At 52.6% G+C, this 15,974-nt stretch overlaps 1 protein-coding gene across 3 annotated transcripts in view; it reads left to right on the top strand.

Moving 5' to 3' along the window:
* The window catches only part of PSD4 (pleckstrin and Sec7 domain containing 4), a 37,598-nt gene extending 31,790 nt beyond the window's left edge, over positions 1–5,808 (top strand). For all 3 annotated transcript variants that reach the window (XM_023518842.1, XM_023518843.1, XM_023518841.1), the window contains exons 10-16: positions 438–481; positions 878–1,038; positions 2,284–2,354; positions 2,500–2,663; positions 3,249–3,393; positions 3,533–3,676; positions 5,380–5,808. In XM_023518842.1, coding sequence (XP_023374610.1) covers positions 438–481; positions 878–1,038; positions 2,284–2,354; positions 2,500–2,663; positions 3,249–3,393; positions 3,533–3,676; positions 5,380–5,637 — 987 coding nt within the window. In that variant the 3' untranslated portion in view covers positions 5,638–5,808. The remainder of the gene's footprint in view (positions 1–437; positions 482–877; positions 1,039–2,283; positions 2,355–2,499; positions 2,664–3,248; positions 3,394–3,532; positions 3,677–5,379) is intronic.
* Positions 5,809–15,974: the final 10,166 nt, after the last annotated feature.

Raw genomic sequence — 15,974 nt, 5'->3', positions numbered from 1 at the left:
TTGAAAATACCGTTATGCTGTTATGTAGCATATGACTGCATTTAGTGAATGTAGCCACTGCAAGGACTATAACAACAAGCACGATATATCTACATTAATACGATTTGTTACTATTTCAAAGTTCTAGCACATTTATTTCAGGGGGTCATCTAATTCCCATTTCCCCTTAAGGAAACTAGTTCAGGCCTCACTAAGCTCAGGCAGGGCAGGGACTTGGCTGTCTTGATCATCTCTATGTCCGGCACCCAGCACAGTGCCTGGCACATGGGAAATACTTGGTAGATACTTTAAGGCCTGGATGGAAGGATGGATGAGTGGATGCTTGCCTGATCAAGAAGAAGGCAGCTGTGTCGGGGTTGAGGTGACAGGCTGTGCACATGCCCCTATCCTACCATAGCTGACAGAGGTTCCTTGCCCACTGTGTGCTTCTGTTCCAGGCCCTCTACTGGTCTATCCGCAGCGAGAAGCTCGAGTGGGCTATGTGAGTGAGCATCCCTCTCCCCCTCCCTTGCCCCTATCTGTGGACTGTCCTTTCTCTGTCATCCACCTGAGAGCTGGAGAAGCTCAGGGTCCTAGATAGTGTTCACCCTACATAGTGAGTAGGGTGGAGCCAGGGGCAGGGAGCTGGGCTGGGCTCAGAGAGGGTCCAGGAGCCGAGGTAAAACTAGAAAGGCCAGAGGTAGTTGAGGTTTGGGGGTGGGAGGTAATGGCTGTGTTTTCAGAAACTGTTGGGTTGGCTTTGAAGGAGAACTCCTTTTGGGGGTCCTGGGTGTAGCTCCATAGCAAGGGAGCAGGCACTGAGGCCCTGGGAAGCAACAGACACCTCCCAGTGGTCTTTGCCCAGTCATCACTCCCAGCCTAATTCTCTCATGTGCAGGGATGAAGAAGACTCAGCCAGACCTGAGAAGGCCCTGTCATCCTCACCAGCTGGCAAGATGAGCAGCCCCTTCCTCCAGCTGGCTCTGGACCCCATGGTGCCCACCTACAAGCAGGGCATCCTGGCTCGGAAGATGCATCATGATGCAGATGGCAAGAAGAGTGAGTGTCTGCTGCCCAGAACAGGGTGGTGTTCTCAGTGGCCCTGCTCAGGCACCTGTGGTGATGAATGCATGGGTGTGCAGAGAGATGGCCTGTGTCTAGGACAGGCAGCCCATGTTCCTTCTTCATTCAGTGTGTCCAGAATGGTGACTGCATGCCAGGTGCAATGTAAGGCTCTGGGGCATGTGGTAGCCCAATTATTTCTGGGCCACAGAGCCCCTGTAACAAGACAGAAATTATACAAGCACACCAATGTCTTGGATAAAAGGTGGAGCTGAGTGTGTAGGGAGGGCTAGATCAAGTGAGGAGGGAAAGATTTTGGTTTTGGTTTTTAAGGCAGGATGTGGGGACAGGGCTAGATAAGTTTTCTGGAAATCATGGTATCAGGACTGAACTTGGAGGGTAAGAGGGTCTGGATTTTTGAAGTTGAGTAGAAGGTACTCAACGTCTACTCCAAAGAGAGAAAAAAAGAGTAAGCAGAGTTTGCTCAGGATATGTGGTGTGTGAAAGGGAATGTTGGGAAGTGTGTTTAGGGAGAATTTTCCAGAGTCTGCATTTGGGCCTCATTTCCCAGGCATGGAAGGTATTTGAGCAGGACAGCAATAGGACCAGGGCACGATCTAGGCAGACTAATGCAGAATCACATATTGAATGGGGTGGGGCCACCAGGAAGGGAACTTGCTTTGGCTATGAGAAGCCAGAGGGTCCTTGGTGGGGCCCCAGGGAGGTGACCACAGGGAATCAGGCCTTCTGCCAAGGAGCTTAGAATGGGTCTTACCCCACATAGGTGGGGAGGTGGGTGGGAGCACACAAAGGGGGTGGTTGCTCAGCGTAGGGTATAGGGGGAAGCACACCCAAGGCTGGGACCTGAGCCCCTAACCCCTCTGGATGGGTACCCAAACCAAGATTATCTTGCAGGGACCAGAGAAGTGTCTGAGTGGAACTTTGTGGCTGGTGTGTTTGTATGGGGTTATGGGTGGGAGGGGGAAGGGGATGTTCTGTATGAACATCCTCAGTTGAGGATGAATAGTTCTGTCTGGTTTTGTTCCCAAGCGGGATTGCCAAGTGGAGAGATCTGCACATTTGTGACTGTATGTGTTTTCTTGTGTTGGTTTGCTCTGTGTTTTTGCACATCCTAGAGGGACTTGGAGGAAGTGTGAGAGGTGGGGGTGTGTGACTGTGCACACTTGTGTGTGTCTGGATGTGAGTGGTACCACCCACCTTTGTGTTCTGTTCCTGGAAAAGCACCGTGGGGCAAGCGTGGCTGGAAGATGTTCCACACCTTACTGCGAGGGATGGTTCTCTACTTCCTGAAGGTAGGAAGGGAGTCCACAGCAGCACCCCACCTCCATCCCCCACCCCCACCCCCGAATGCAGAACAAGGCCAGGTCAGAACTGTACTGTGGGGGAGGGTGGGCAGCTAACAAGGCCGTCTCCTCTGAGCCCCTGTGCCCCGTGCAGGGAGAGGACCACTGCCTTGACGGGGAAAGTTTGGTGGGGCAGATGGTGGACGAGCCCGTCGGGGTACACCATTCGCTGGCCACCCCAGCCACCCATTACACCAAGAAGCCGCACGTCTTCCAGCTGCGGACTGCCGACTGGCGCCTCTACCTCTTCCAAGCTCCGTAAGTCCCTTGTTCTCCTCCCCCTGACCCTGTTGCCCCAGGTCCTGGTGGGCATGTCATACTGACCAGGAAACCTTAGAATGCTGCCCCGGGAAGAGAGGCAGGATCGAGCCCGGGGGCTTCCGGCCCTCCTCCTCTGCCCACGTGGCTGCTATTGCCAGTGCATTAGCCTTTTCCTTGTAAATCAGATCAGGCCTCCCAGGTCTGAACAAGGAACTCCAGGAAGGTACTGACAAGTGATCACTGTTGGTATTTGATATAAAATCTACTGCCTTCCTACCCTGACCCCCATAAATGCATCTATGTACAAAGTTATGATTTAATAAAAAATAATTTTAAAAAAACTGCCTTCCCAGATGGTCCTCTTTACACACACACACTCTTTCAGGTTAATGTGAGGGTACAAACAACTAGGTTACAATGTTTACATTTGTTAGGTAGAGTCCTTCTTGTAATTGTGCCCTGCTTTGACAAATAAGAAAAGCCCTGGGCGGAGGTCAAGCATGTTGCTAGTGGCTGGCGGGTGGAGGGGGCGTTACGGGACCTACTGTGTCCCTGGGGCCTGACGACCTCCTCTGCCCACAGCACTGCCAAGGAGATGAGTTCCTGGATTGCGCGCATCAACCTGGCCGCTGCCACGCACTCTGCACCACCCTTCCCCGCCGCCGTGGGCTCCCAGCGCAGATTTGTGCGGCCCATCCTGCCGGTAGGCCCGGCCCGGAGTTCCCTGGTAAGGCCTTTGGGAAGGCGCGGTGGGCGGAGAGGGGTGTGCACCTGGAGCCCGGCCTGGAGGTGGGGGGGATGCACGTTGGGCCGGACGGGAATGGAGGGGCGGGCTCTGACAGCTTCCTCCACCATTCGACTCCCAGGAGGAGCAGCATCGATCCCACGAGAACTGCCTGGATGCTGCCTCAGACGACCTGCTGGACCTGCAGAGGCACTTACCTGAGCGGCGGGGCCGCAGCCGTGAGCTGGAGGAGTACCGCTTGCGGAAGGAGTATTTGGAGTACGAGGTGAGGTGGCCCCAGCCTACTGCGCCGTCCCTCCCCGGCCCGCGGCGCCCTCTCGTGGCTACCTTGGTGCACCCCCTGCAAACGTGCACAAAGTTTGTGTGTTTCCGTCTGCACTGACACCCCTTCACCTTTTGTCCTATAGGCACATAGAAACTGCTTGTCTGGGAACATTCATAAGAGGACCCAGTTCCCCCACTCCTAAGAGTATATATGGCTTTTCCTAAATGAAAGGAAAAACTATTTTAGCTGAATTATTCCCTCTCAAACCTACATGATAACAGTAGGTAGTATTTATGGAGCTTGTATTACTTGCATGGATTATTTCATTTAATTATCTTACAACTCTGGGGTATGTACTATTACCCTCATTTTACAGATGAGGAAACTGAGGCATAGGTAGATTAAACAACTTGTCCAAACCTGATACATTTACATGCTCCAAATGCCTCATTTGTGGTCTTAACTAAGGAGACAAAGTCTCACTCTGTTGCCCTGGGTAGAGTGCCACGGCATCATAGTTCACAGCAACCTCAAACTCTTGGGCTTAGGAGATATTTTTGCCTCACCCTCCCCAGTGGCTGGGACTACAGGTGCCTGCCACAATGCCTGGCTAATTTTTCTATTTCTAGTAGAGATAGTCTGATCTTGCTCAGGCTGGTGCACCTGCCTCAGCCTCTCCGAGGGCTGGGATTACAGGCATGAGCCGCTGCCCCCGCCTCCCAGAATGAACAGCCTTTAATAGCTCTATGATAATTGTTGAAATGTTTTATGCCCTGGTCCCCTCCCCCCCACCTACCTATACAGCCCGATTCTGCTTAGCCTTGTGTCAGTGCTCATTCTGGGAACCTAATACTGAGTGCCCACTTCAGGGGGCCTAGGTGTCCTGCTTAGGGTGGGAGTGCCTGCAGGGCAGGGAGGGCAGGCAAGGTGCAGTGTGCAACCACTAAAGACTGGGGAGGGGCATCAACAGCAGCTCCTACTTGTGCCCACAGGGCCCTCCTACAGCCCTCTCCCACCCTTTCTGCCTGTTTTTAAACACCCTGACCATCCTTTGGCTTGTTGATTATATCCATGGCTGTGGGGACCCAAACTCTTCTTGCCTCCGGCAAGCTGGGACCTTTACTAAGCCACTGGCTCTCCTCCTCACAGAGATTTGCCTCCAAAAAATATCCCAGGCTAGGATGAGGAGCCAGTGGGATGGATGGTGGGAAAGAACCTTATAAACTGGGAACTGTATCCTAAGGATGCCAGTTACAGAGGTCTTTGGAGCCTGTGTTAAACAGACGAGAGTAGTTAGCATCACATTGTACAGATGCCAGTTGTTAAAATGCTATTCAGAATCAATTAGGTCTCAGTATAGTTGTGAGCTGTGCTCAGGGCTGCAGAGATCAGAGGCATATAGGTTATACTTCTTTTATTGCTTCTTTGGAGATGTAACATGCTGCAAAATGTTGGTTGGTTATTATTAGAAAGGACTGGGCTGATATGTGTCACTATAGTGCTATTCAGAGGTATGCCCTGCAAAGTCTAGTGGCTCAGGTGCTACACAGACATTTTCTATTGACCCAGCCTTCTGTCTGCAGAGGTCCAACTCACCATAGCTTCATATACCTGGGTGGGTGGGTGGGGCTGTGTCTCAAGATTCCAACATCCTCCTGACCCAGCTGTGATGGTGCTAAGGTGGTGGTGCCTGTGTGTTACAGAAATCTCGCTATGAGACCTATGTGCAGCTGCTGGTGGCCCGCCTGCACTGCCCGTCTGAAGCCCTGGACCTGTGGGAGGAGCAGCTGGGTAAAGAAGCTGGAGGCACACGGGAGCCCAAGCTCAGCCTGAAGAAGTCCCACTCGAGCCCATCCCTGCACCAGGATGAGGCCCCCACCACTGCCAAGGTGAAGCGCAACATCTCAGAGCGCAGAACCTATAGGAAGATCATCCCCAAGCGGAACCGCAATCAGCTGTGAAGCTGGTGCCCCTCACAGACACTGGTCAGCTGTGAAGCCGGTGCCCCTCACAGACACTGCTACCTGTTCTGGAGTACACCTGAGATGAACCTCTGTGTGTGTTGTGGGCAGGGGACTAATTTCAATGGGTCCATGACAAGAAATGAGCTATGTCCTTTCCCTGCTGAAAAACCCTTGTTTCCTGTCGTTCTCATATATAGTCCCAAGGGAAGAGGGAGTTGAGGACTTGGCTCTACTCCCAGAGTTTGTCCCATGTCACTCTCTATCCCCTGGAATCTAGAGTGGGCTCATATCTTGGGTCTGGTGGCACTCAGCATTTCAGAGTTAGAGCACATATAGCTTCTGGGAGAGAGTTTGGGTCAGCAGAGGCATCTGAGCAGTCCAGCCAGGAGACCCACATCCCCCAGAATGGTCTTGCTGTGAGAAATACGTGGTGTGTTAAGGGAGGCCCCAGGAGAGCAGGTCAGGGACTCCTGGGAGCAGGATCACTGAGGGCCTGACCACTGAGGGCCTGACCACTGAGGGGACAGCCTTCTGCACAGGGACCTCTGCAGGCTTCAAGGGCTATGTGAGGCTGTGAAACCCCAGGTCTTTGTCTCCTGGCTCCTTTCCCCCTATTATTATCCATGCGCAGGGGCAGATGAGAGCCTCACACGCCCAACTGCTGGTCAGTAGAGCAGAGCCGAGCATGTGAGCAAGGGCCAGGAGGGTGGAGAGCCCTGGAGCCCTGGCACAAGCAGTCTTTGTTTCCCCAGAGCAGGAAAAAGGTTCTCCAGGTTCAGACCACTAGAGAGTATGGAAAGGTAAAAGAAGGTGACAGTCCCCCCTTGGTGGTCTGTGGGCATACAGCTATGGAGAGTTGTGAGGGTGGGATGGGAGCTAGGGACCAGGGGGGGCCTATGCTAGGCTCAGGAGACCACTTCATGTGTCCCTTCCTACTCAGTGCTGAAAGCTTTTTTTCCTGACTGGTACCAGGACCTCTGTCCACCCCAGGGTCAGCTCACAGGGGCTCTACTGCTCTCACCTGGGAAATCCCCCTGCCCTGTCCTCTGGCTGCCTCCCAGCTGGGCCTGTTCTCTGGGGAAGGTTCCGGAGACTCATGGATGTGGGGCTCTGCCTGTGGGAAGGAGCTGGGCTGGAGGGAGCAGCCACCATTGTCTCTGTTCAGCCAAGTGTGCGAGCAGGCAGCCCGCCAAGAGGGGCCCGCTGCTGCTGCCCGCTGCCACTGCCTGCCGCTGACGCACTGCCTCTCCTGCCTTCCTGCTGGGCCTCCATCCTCCCTCCCATGCTTGGGATCAGCTCGGGGCCTGGAACTCCACAGAGTGGGGCTGGTCTGCAGGGTCTCTGGCCATGGCAATAAATACAGACCAACAAAGAAGGAGGAGTGCATTAGTGTGTGAAGAAAGGAGGGTCGGTGTAGAGGCTGAGTCCCCTCTGCCCCACGCGCCCCTGGCTGTCTGTGCCAGTGTGCACAGCATCATGTCTGTGTGCTCATGCACACACACAGTTACAGGCCACCAAAGCTGGAGGGGCCCTCTGAATCATGTATTCATCGACTCGTTCTTTCATTTCACCAATACAACTGAACACTGTTTATGGGCCAGTACTAGGGGATTTACAGATGAATTAAACATGTCCCCGACAATCCTGCCCACTGGTTCCCAGCTGTCAGTCTGCAGACATAATTTATCTTGCTGGGGAAGCTGACGGATGCATTCCTGGCCCACACCTTAGGGGTCTGATTCAGTAGGCCAGAGTCAGGGATGGATATATATACTTACAGCCCCTTGGGCCACTCTGACACGTAGTAGCAGTTAGCAGCCAGGGTCAGGTCCAGGTGTATTGTTTTATTGAGATGGATCCATAGCATCCAAGTGGACATAACTTTGCCCAGGATTGTACTCACAAGCCAAATGACCTTGAGTGGGTGATTTGACCTCATTAGACATGTATTCTTATTTCTAAAACCAGAATAGAAGGTAGAGGTTTGTTTGCATGTATGTGTGATACTGCGATGCTCCTATGCTCATGTAGAATGGGCACCTCCCTTTCGCCTGGGCACATAGAGCCTTTAGACCAGGTGAAGGTGGCTGCCTGGCCTCCCCAGTCAGTGCTGCCAGGGCACCCCTGCCTGTGGGGCTGAGGACTGGGGCCAGGCCGTGGGCTGCAGTTGTGGCATAAGGCCGCTGGGGGGCAGGCTTTAGCTTTCTAGCTTCTGCTGCTCAGGTATCTGTCCAGCTACAGAACTGTGTTCATGGAAAGGCAGGAAGTTATTCTGTGTGTTTCTGTGCCATCATGAGAACTGCGGCCTTCAGTTTCCCAAAACCCACAGTGGCCTGTGCCAGGATTGCTTCCATCTGGGAAGCCTCTCCCAAGCCAAGGGGTGGGACTCTGGCATCTTCCTGCAGATGGAGAGGAAGAAGTGTCTCAGCCAAGAGCTTTGCAAGGTGGTGTTCCAGGTGGCCCATGGAAGTGGACACTGGGTGGTTCCCAGTCCCAATCCCGGGTGTGGAACAGATCAAGCCATCACAGAACCTTTGGAGGACTGCGTCTGACCTTGTCTCCACCCCACCCTCCCTTCCCCCTGCATGGAGGGTCAGTCCTTCTCTTTACAGGGGAAGGCACTGGACACAGGTGCTTGGTGAGGAGCTCTGGCTCCAGAGGGGTGGTTGGAGTTTGGCTTCAGCCTTTCCCTTACCGTCCAGGGGAGCTCAGTCTCCAGGAGTTTAGACCTACTGTGACCCAGGATGACACCCTTGATGTGACCCCTCCCTACCCTCTCCCCATCTCTGCTTGACCTGGCATTCTGCTGATATTATTCATATTTGTTGTTTGCCAGATACCAGGGAAGGTTAAAAGATCATTAAGGCCTGAGGCCTGGATCCTTTCTCTTGGCGGCTCAGATTCTTCTAGAGATGGAGACAGACACAGAGTTGTGTCAGGGTTGAATGGAACTGGGCTGGAGGGTCAGGGTGAGAGTGGCTGAGGGAAATAGGGCAGTCACGGTGGCCTGAGTCCAGATCATACAGAGTTTTGAGTGCAGCCAAGGAGTGTAGCTTTCTATGAATGTGCAGTTTCTAAGCAGAAGAGTAACAGGCTCAGGGCTTGGGAGACGGCCTGAGAGCTTTAAGAAGATGTAATGACTTAAATAAGCAAGGCCAACAGGTAGGTTTACAGTATGTCCTGGGAATGCACTGTTCTATCTGTACAACTTTTATGTAAATATGGAATTATTTCAAAATAAAACATCAAAAGGAAAAGGATTATGGCCTGGGACCTTGGGAAAATCTGGCTATACCTGATCCTTCCCCCTCTCTTGTCCTCCTGTTCTACCTCCACGGGCACAAGGGTTAAAGGGTTTTCCAGGGCAGCGCCTGTGACTCAGTGAATAGGGCATCAGCCCCATATACCGAGGGTGGTGGGTTCAAACCCAGCCCTGGCCAACTGCAACAAAAAATAGCTGGACATTGTGGTGGGCGCCTAACCCAAGGCACAATAGAATCGCCTAAGCCCAAGAGCTGTGATGTGAGCTGTGATGCTACAGCTCTCTACTGAGGGTGACAAAGTGAGACTCTGTCTCTTAAAAAAAATAAAAAAAAAGGTTTCCCAAATGGCCCCTATCTCAAGCTTCCTGCCCACCAGCCCCTCTGTCAGCACCTTTGTCCCCAGCTCTTCTGGATGCCCACACCCCTCACCATCTAACCATGCTCCCCTTTCCCTCCTCCAGAGGGAGAAGTGCCTTCTGCAGGCCTGAGACCGACTGCCCCCTCTTCTGCATGCCATGGAGCTCTCTCCCTCAGAGTCCCCTCAGGATCTCTGGGTCTACCTCTGTCCCCTCTGCTTTCTTGCCTTGCGAACATTTTCAAGGAAGACTATCATGTGGATAAAGAAAAATCAAAGCCCACTTTAGACTCTGCTGCTTCCTGTCGCTGAGACCTGCTCCTTCCTTCCTATGTGTGATCTTTGCCAGCTGTTCTCTTCCCTCACCTTCTTCGTTTTCCTACCTGGCTGTCAATGACACCTTACAAGTTGGCTTCCACCCTACTCCTTCCTGAAACATACCCTCCCAGGGCTACTCATAACCTTCAAACTTCAAATCCTATATCTTCCCAGCTTTCATCCTCCCTCTCCTCTCAGTGACCTTTGACCTTGCTGGCCACATAGACCTTGTACCAAAGTTCAGCTGATCTGGCCACAGAAGCCAGGCCCTGGAGTTGGATAGCGTGGGCTTGAGTCCCAGCTGCACCTTTTCTAGCTGTTTGACCATGGCCCAGTTATTTAAGCTCTTGTGCTGTTTGCTTCTCTACAAAATGGGGATAATAACACTACTTATGTCACAGGATCCTCGTGAGGACTGAGTGAAATTATTCACGTAAGCACCTCAGAACAATGCCTGGCACAGAAGGAAAGCCTGGCGAGGTTAGCTATTAGCACACAGCCTCTCTGGACTTCCCCCATGCACCCTCCCTTCTTCTGGGCCCCGGCTCAGGTCCTGCCCTCAGACTTGCCGTCCTGCTTTGATGCTGGGCCTCTGCCCTTGGCTTTTCAAATGCCTGGAGGTTGCAAGTACCACATCTTAGCTCAAATGGGTAATAACAGGGATGTCTCTAATCATTGCATCGTCTGTGTCCAGGTCAGGTGTGGCTTCTAGGGCTCCACACTGATCCAGGGTGCCTTTTTTCTCTAGCTCCTCTGAGACTTCATCTCCCAGGCCTAGGAGGCCGGAGCAACCCTCATGGTAACAAGATGGCCCCAGTAGCTCCTAAGATCCCTCTTCTTGGTATAAATCTAGCAGATCGAAACTATCAGAATCCTGGAAATTTCAAACTCAAATCCAGGAATAAAATCTTCTTTAGCAGCCTGCCTGGGGCTGTGTGCCTGTGTCTGAGCTAATTATTAGTGCCAGGGGCATAGGATAATCAGAGCCCACCTTTGAAGATGGGGGTGGGGTGAAGCCAGTATCTGAGAAATTCTGAGTACTACAAGGGCAGACCAGGAGGCACTAGATAACCATTATCTAGATGATGTTTCCTCCACACTGCCTTCCTGGGGTTTCTTTCCTCCAGATACTCTTTGTTACATCAAAAATCTAACTTTCTGGGCAGCATCTATAGCTCAAAGGAGTAGGGCACCGGCCCCATATGCCGGAGGTGGTGGGTTCAAACCCAGCCCCGGCCAAAAACTGCTTAAAAAAAAATCTAACTTTCCCCCCATTTTACCCTCATTTTGTAGAGAAGCAAACAGCTTTCCTCCCTACCCCACCTTTCCCCTCCCTTCCCTTCTCTCTACTCTCAGAGTAACACAAGCTTCCCAAGAGAAGGAAGTGGGGTTGTTGGTTTCCACTGCATTCCCCGAGCCTGCTAAAGCTTTGTCCTCCTGCAGGGCTTGTAGCATTCCACGTTCTCCCGGTTCTTCTATTTTTCTTGCTGTTCTTTCTCTGTCTTTTCTACTACTCTTTCTTGCTCCTCTTCCCACCCCTGAACTCAGTGTTTCCACAACATGTAGCCTCAGAGATCTTACTTGGCTGACTGTAGGGCTTTAGGGCAGCTTCTGGTTGAAGTCTCCAAATCTAAGCCTCAGCTCCGACCTCTGTTCTGTACTTTAGACCTGGAGTTCTAACTGTAAGATGTGGCCCCTCCACAAATTTTCTTGGAGACTGTGAAGTACTGTCCTGCAAAGGGCTTTCTTATTACTTGTGAGACTCAGCTTAGTGTCATCTCCCCAAAACTAATCCTCTTCTGACTGCCTGCTTTTACGAATAATTCTGCAGTGATTTGTCCATTTCTCTGAAAGATGACATACCAGTAAGGAGACACATGACTCAGATGGGCCTTTGCCTCACCTTTGATATCAGGGTAGAAGCTTCTGTTTTTCTGATCTCGTTGTCCTCATCTATGGCATGACACAGGGTCAGGAGGAGGTACATGGCTGGAGAAGGGACACCTCCCCTGTTCAGGGTTGCTGAACAGTCTGGCCCATGCCTGCCAGCCTCCTCCCCACTATAGGCCCCTATTTACCACCCTGACTTGACCAAGCTTAGAACCCTAACTTCTGGGACTCTGGTCATGCCATGGGCTAGTCTGTGATCCAAAACCCATTTGAAAGAAGTACCAATGCTGAAGGGAGAGTTGAAGGATACAGAGTGCTTCTTTGTTTAAGATTTTCTGGATTTCAATGCTCCAATTGATTAGGGTTTGGGCGTGATCGCCTCAGCTCTCCCTGCTGGACACTGCCTGAGACAGCTCTGGGAAGCTGGACTTGAATTTGCTGCTGTGTTTTTGAGGCCATTATCTATGGTTAGTCTCCTTTGCTGGGGCTAAGGTGAGTAATGTCCTTCACAGCCAAGTGCTAGGGAAAGTGCTGTGTCTCTTGAGAACTGGCACGTTGCCGTCTTGTGAATAAGAGCCACATACACCACTGTGGTAGCTCCTCTACTCAACCACCAAGAGACTGAGGCCAATTTCCAGCCGAGGGCCCACTCGACCCCCATGGTATGTTTTCTGTGGTCCTGATGCTTTCTTTTCTATTTGTAGTTTACTAATTTATTGCATGCATTTCCTATGAGCTATCTCAAATCCTCCCTGGAACAAGGTGGGGAATACATTAATATTTAAAATAAAATAAACAAAATGTCAGTCAGTGTGTGTGTTGTAGGTTGGAAATTCCTTAAGGGCAGGGACCATGTCTGTTTGTATAGCACCTGGCAGAGTGTCAAATTGAGGCTTAACAAATGAATTTTGATGAACAGCAGAAAGAAGCTGCAGAGACTTAGGTCTCATCCTCCAGCTGACAGTCAGCCAGACCCCCACTGACCGGGGGTCCCTTCCTAAGGCCTGACACATATCCTCACCCTATTCCTGATGGTGCAGGCTCACCCCCCCTTACCCAATGTGGCCCTCGCCCACGCTCCCACTCCCACCAGCAAGCCTCAGCCACACTTGCTCAGAGCTTTACCTCCATACACCCAGCCCACCCTTCTACCCCCTGCCCCATTGCCCACAAGCCCCTCCCAGGCTGGGCAGCCACGCATGGTGCTAGGAAATGCCACCAGCCTTTGAGGCATTTGAGGTGCTGTCCCCACGCGTGCCTTGGCCCCAAGGGGGCCTCTAGCCAGGCGGGGACCTAACAGAGGGAGGGAGGGGATAAGCTGCTTCAAAACTCCAGATGCAGCAGTTAAAAAGAGGACAGAGGCAATGATCCTTCAAATTGCCACATCTGTATAATCTGCCTTTTATTTTCTGCTTCATGAAGTTTTATTTCCTATTATTTATTCACCTCCCCGCCCTCCCCACCCCCCGCCTCCGCTCCTCCTTAGCAGGCGACATGCTCAGATGGGCCCTGAGCCTTGGCTTGGGTCTGGGCCCACCTTCAGTACCCCCTCACCGGCTGGCTGGGAGGAGGCATCTGCTCCCTCTTCCTCTAACTCCCTCTCTTCTTCCCTCCCTTCCTCCCATGGGGCATTTGGGGACGGTACCTTCCATCATTGTGTTTCAGCCCCTAAAGCCCCTCCCTCACCCCTTCCACTAAGTGAGGGCTCTGAGAAAATGCACATGGTGGAGGGAATCATGGAGGTGAGGCCTGTCCCCAAGACCTGGCTCACTGTCACCACCTCCAGGGGTCCCACAGCTCATAGCCAGGTGATGTCCCCACTTCCAGGCTCCCTGCCCCTTTCCTCTCCTGTGCTTTTCATTTCTCATTGTCCCCACTGAGGAGCCTTCTCTCCCTCTATGCCCTCCAGTCCTGTGGTCAGGGAGCTGGGTTGGCCCTACCCAGGTGCCAGATGGAAAGGAGGGGACCAGTCTTTGGTCTGTCTTCAGGCCCTGAGCACTCACCGTCTTCCTCCTCCACCCAGGTGTAGGAACAAAGCAGCAATTGAGAGGCTCAGGCTCCCATCTAGTTAGCCAGGGCTGGGGCAAGGCAAGAAGAGGGGGTGACCAGACTATAGTGCAAGGGTGTCTGATTCTTCCTTGCAAGCATGGGAGAGTAGGGAGTGGCTGTTTCTCAGAAAGGGAGGTGAGGCTCTAAGGTCTGAGATTTAGGGTTTGCAGTTGGTGTTCCCAGCAGCTGGTGGTGGAGAAGGCAGGGACGCCTGAGAAAGACCTGGATGGACAGTGAGGACTTGGCAACCATTATCTGACATCCAACAGCACTTCACATGCAGCCCTCCTTTCTTTCTTATCTTGCTCTACAGTTTTATACAATCTCACCTGTAAGTTTATTTATTTATTTTTGGAGGGGGGTGTCCTTCCTGGTTCATCCTGTTTTCTTTGAGGTGCCTACCCGAGGGAATGGCTTATAGCAGGTGGCTGGTGAAAGACTTGTAAGTGGATGAGGCAGTCCATGGGAGGGCTGCAGCAGCTTCCCCACATCAGCCTGTGGTGACTGGGGCTTGCTAGCCCCCTCTGGTCTCAGTCCTATCCCCAAATCCTTTGAGAGCCTGGCTTTAGTTGCAGCAAGTTGAGTCAGGACCTCAGCTCCTATGTGGGTGGGTGGGGGCACCAAAAGCCACTCCCGACCCCAAACATAGCCCAGATTTCAAATATGAAAATAGGGTGTTTGCCTGGTGGAAAATTACTGGGGAATCTGGGGGAGTGAGAGAGATTAAACCCCAGCCAGTCGGATGAAGACCTAATGCTTTTCACTGACCCAGGTCACTATAGTGCCACAGTGTTAGGGCTAGACATCACTCTGGCATAAACCACACATTTTGCAGGTGAAGAAACTAAGGAGTCTCCTGGGGTCACTAGCAGGGAGGTGACAGAAATGGAGTCACAACCCTGCACTCCAGCCCTGGGCCTTTTTAGCAACATCACTCAGCCACTCTCTTCCAAGGCCGGAAACAAAGGTGATGATTGGGGGTTGTTGCCACAGTAAGTACAGGCTCTGAATACTACAGTAACCCACAAACTCAGAATAACAGAGGCCCCTTTCCCCAGCATCAGCAAAAAGGGTGGTTGTAGGGAATAAATGGCTGCACTTGCACAGGCAGAAAGCTCCATCACCTTCTTGATTGCCCAGAGCTAGTGAGGGCGGCCTTTCCCTTCCCTTCCTCCTTCCTCCCTTTCTCTTTCTCTTCCTTTCCTCCTGGGGTAGAGAAATGAGTTTCCATTCTGACCAAGCTTGGTTGTTTCATGGACAATTTCTTTCCTGCTGTAGTTAAGACTTCAGAATGCTCTCATCTCCAGGGAAATATGTAGGGGACCCAAAGTAGCCTGCTCCTGGTCCCTGCAAGATCTGGGGCAGGGGATGATGGGGCCGAGGTGGGAGAAAAGGGGGCCTGGATGGTGGGCTCCTGCTCTGGGCTTCTCGAAAGGCCTGTGGCTTCCAGTTATGCTCCTTACCAGTGCTCCCACCACCACCAACAAAAGCAAACATAAAATAATCGAAAAACCGACTGGCAGAAGGAGGGAGGGCATGAGGCGGGATCTCACCTAATGTGCACATTGTGAGCCCTGGGTGAAGGGCTCTTTTACAACTGGAACTTTACTCTGGAAGTGAGAACAATATAACCTCAAAAATTGTACCTTCATATTAATCTGAAATGAAAAAAAAATAATTGAAAAAACCTGTATTAGTAAATGAACTTGTGTCTCAGTTAGGGCTGGTCCCTAAGTTTGGGCAAAAGGTGCGGGGGCTGTGCGCTCCTGTGTGGTTGTGTGCAGGTGTGCGGGCTTGGGCTTCTGGAACTTGAGGAGGGTGGCTTGGCTGGGAGGCAAAGTGCCTTGGATAGGGGATACCTTGGCTGGGGGTGCCTTGGCCGGGGGAAGGGTGCCTTGGCAGGGGACACTGGCTAAGTTGTGCCTGGGCTGGGGTAGTGTATATCTGCTACGGGGGGCGGGGGGTGCCTTGACTGGGGAGAAGGCAGGAGGGATTCTAGTGGGGAGAGCACCAGGGAGCAGGAGGGAAGTGGGGAGGGTCTCCAAGGGGTGGGAAAAGGAGGTGCAGTCTGGGAGGGGGTTGGCTTCATGCTGTTACGAGTTTGATTTATCCCTAATGAGTTCTCAGCACATGGCTGCTCCCGGCTCACTCCAGGGGCCAGTCGGCCCGCCCCAACTCCGCAGCCACAGCCGCAGCTCACTCAGAAAAGAGCCAATTTCCACACTGCACAGTCCGCTTCACTCAGGGGGAAATCACATTTCCCTGGGAGAGTCGCAGGCAGCGCTTCACTCCACAGCCTGGCCGGCTGCCACCGGGCACAGATGCAGAGGACCTGGCCTCCCACCACCCCTTCTCCCCCTACCCAAAGCCCCACTTGCCGCCTCTACCTCCCACAAGGCCTGAGCCCCCTACCCTAACACTCCAGGCAGCCTCTCCACAGTGGAGCCTTAGCCCTGCTG

The sequence above is a fragment of the Otolemur garnettii genome, unplaced genomic scaffold (genome assembly GCF_000181295.1).
Source record: "Otolemur garnettii isolate 467f Iridium unplaced genomic scaffold, OtoGar3 scaffold00148, whole genome shotgun sequence".
Taxonomy (NCBI): Eukaryota; Metazoa; Chordata; class Mammalia; order Primates; family Galagidae; genus Otolemur; species Otolemur garnettii.
Note: the sequence above shows the minus strand (reverse complement) of the source record. Positions and strands in the feature narration are given on the sequence as shown.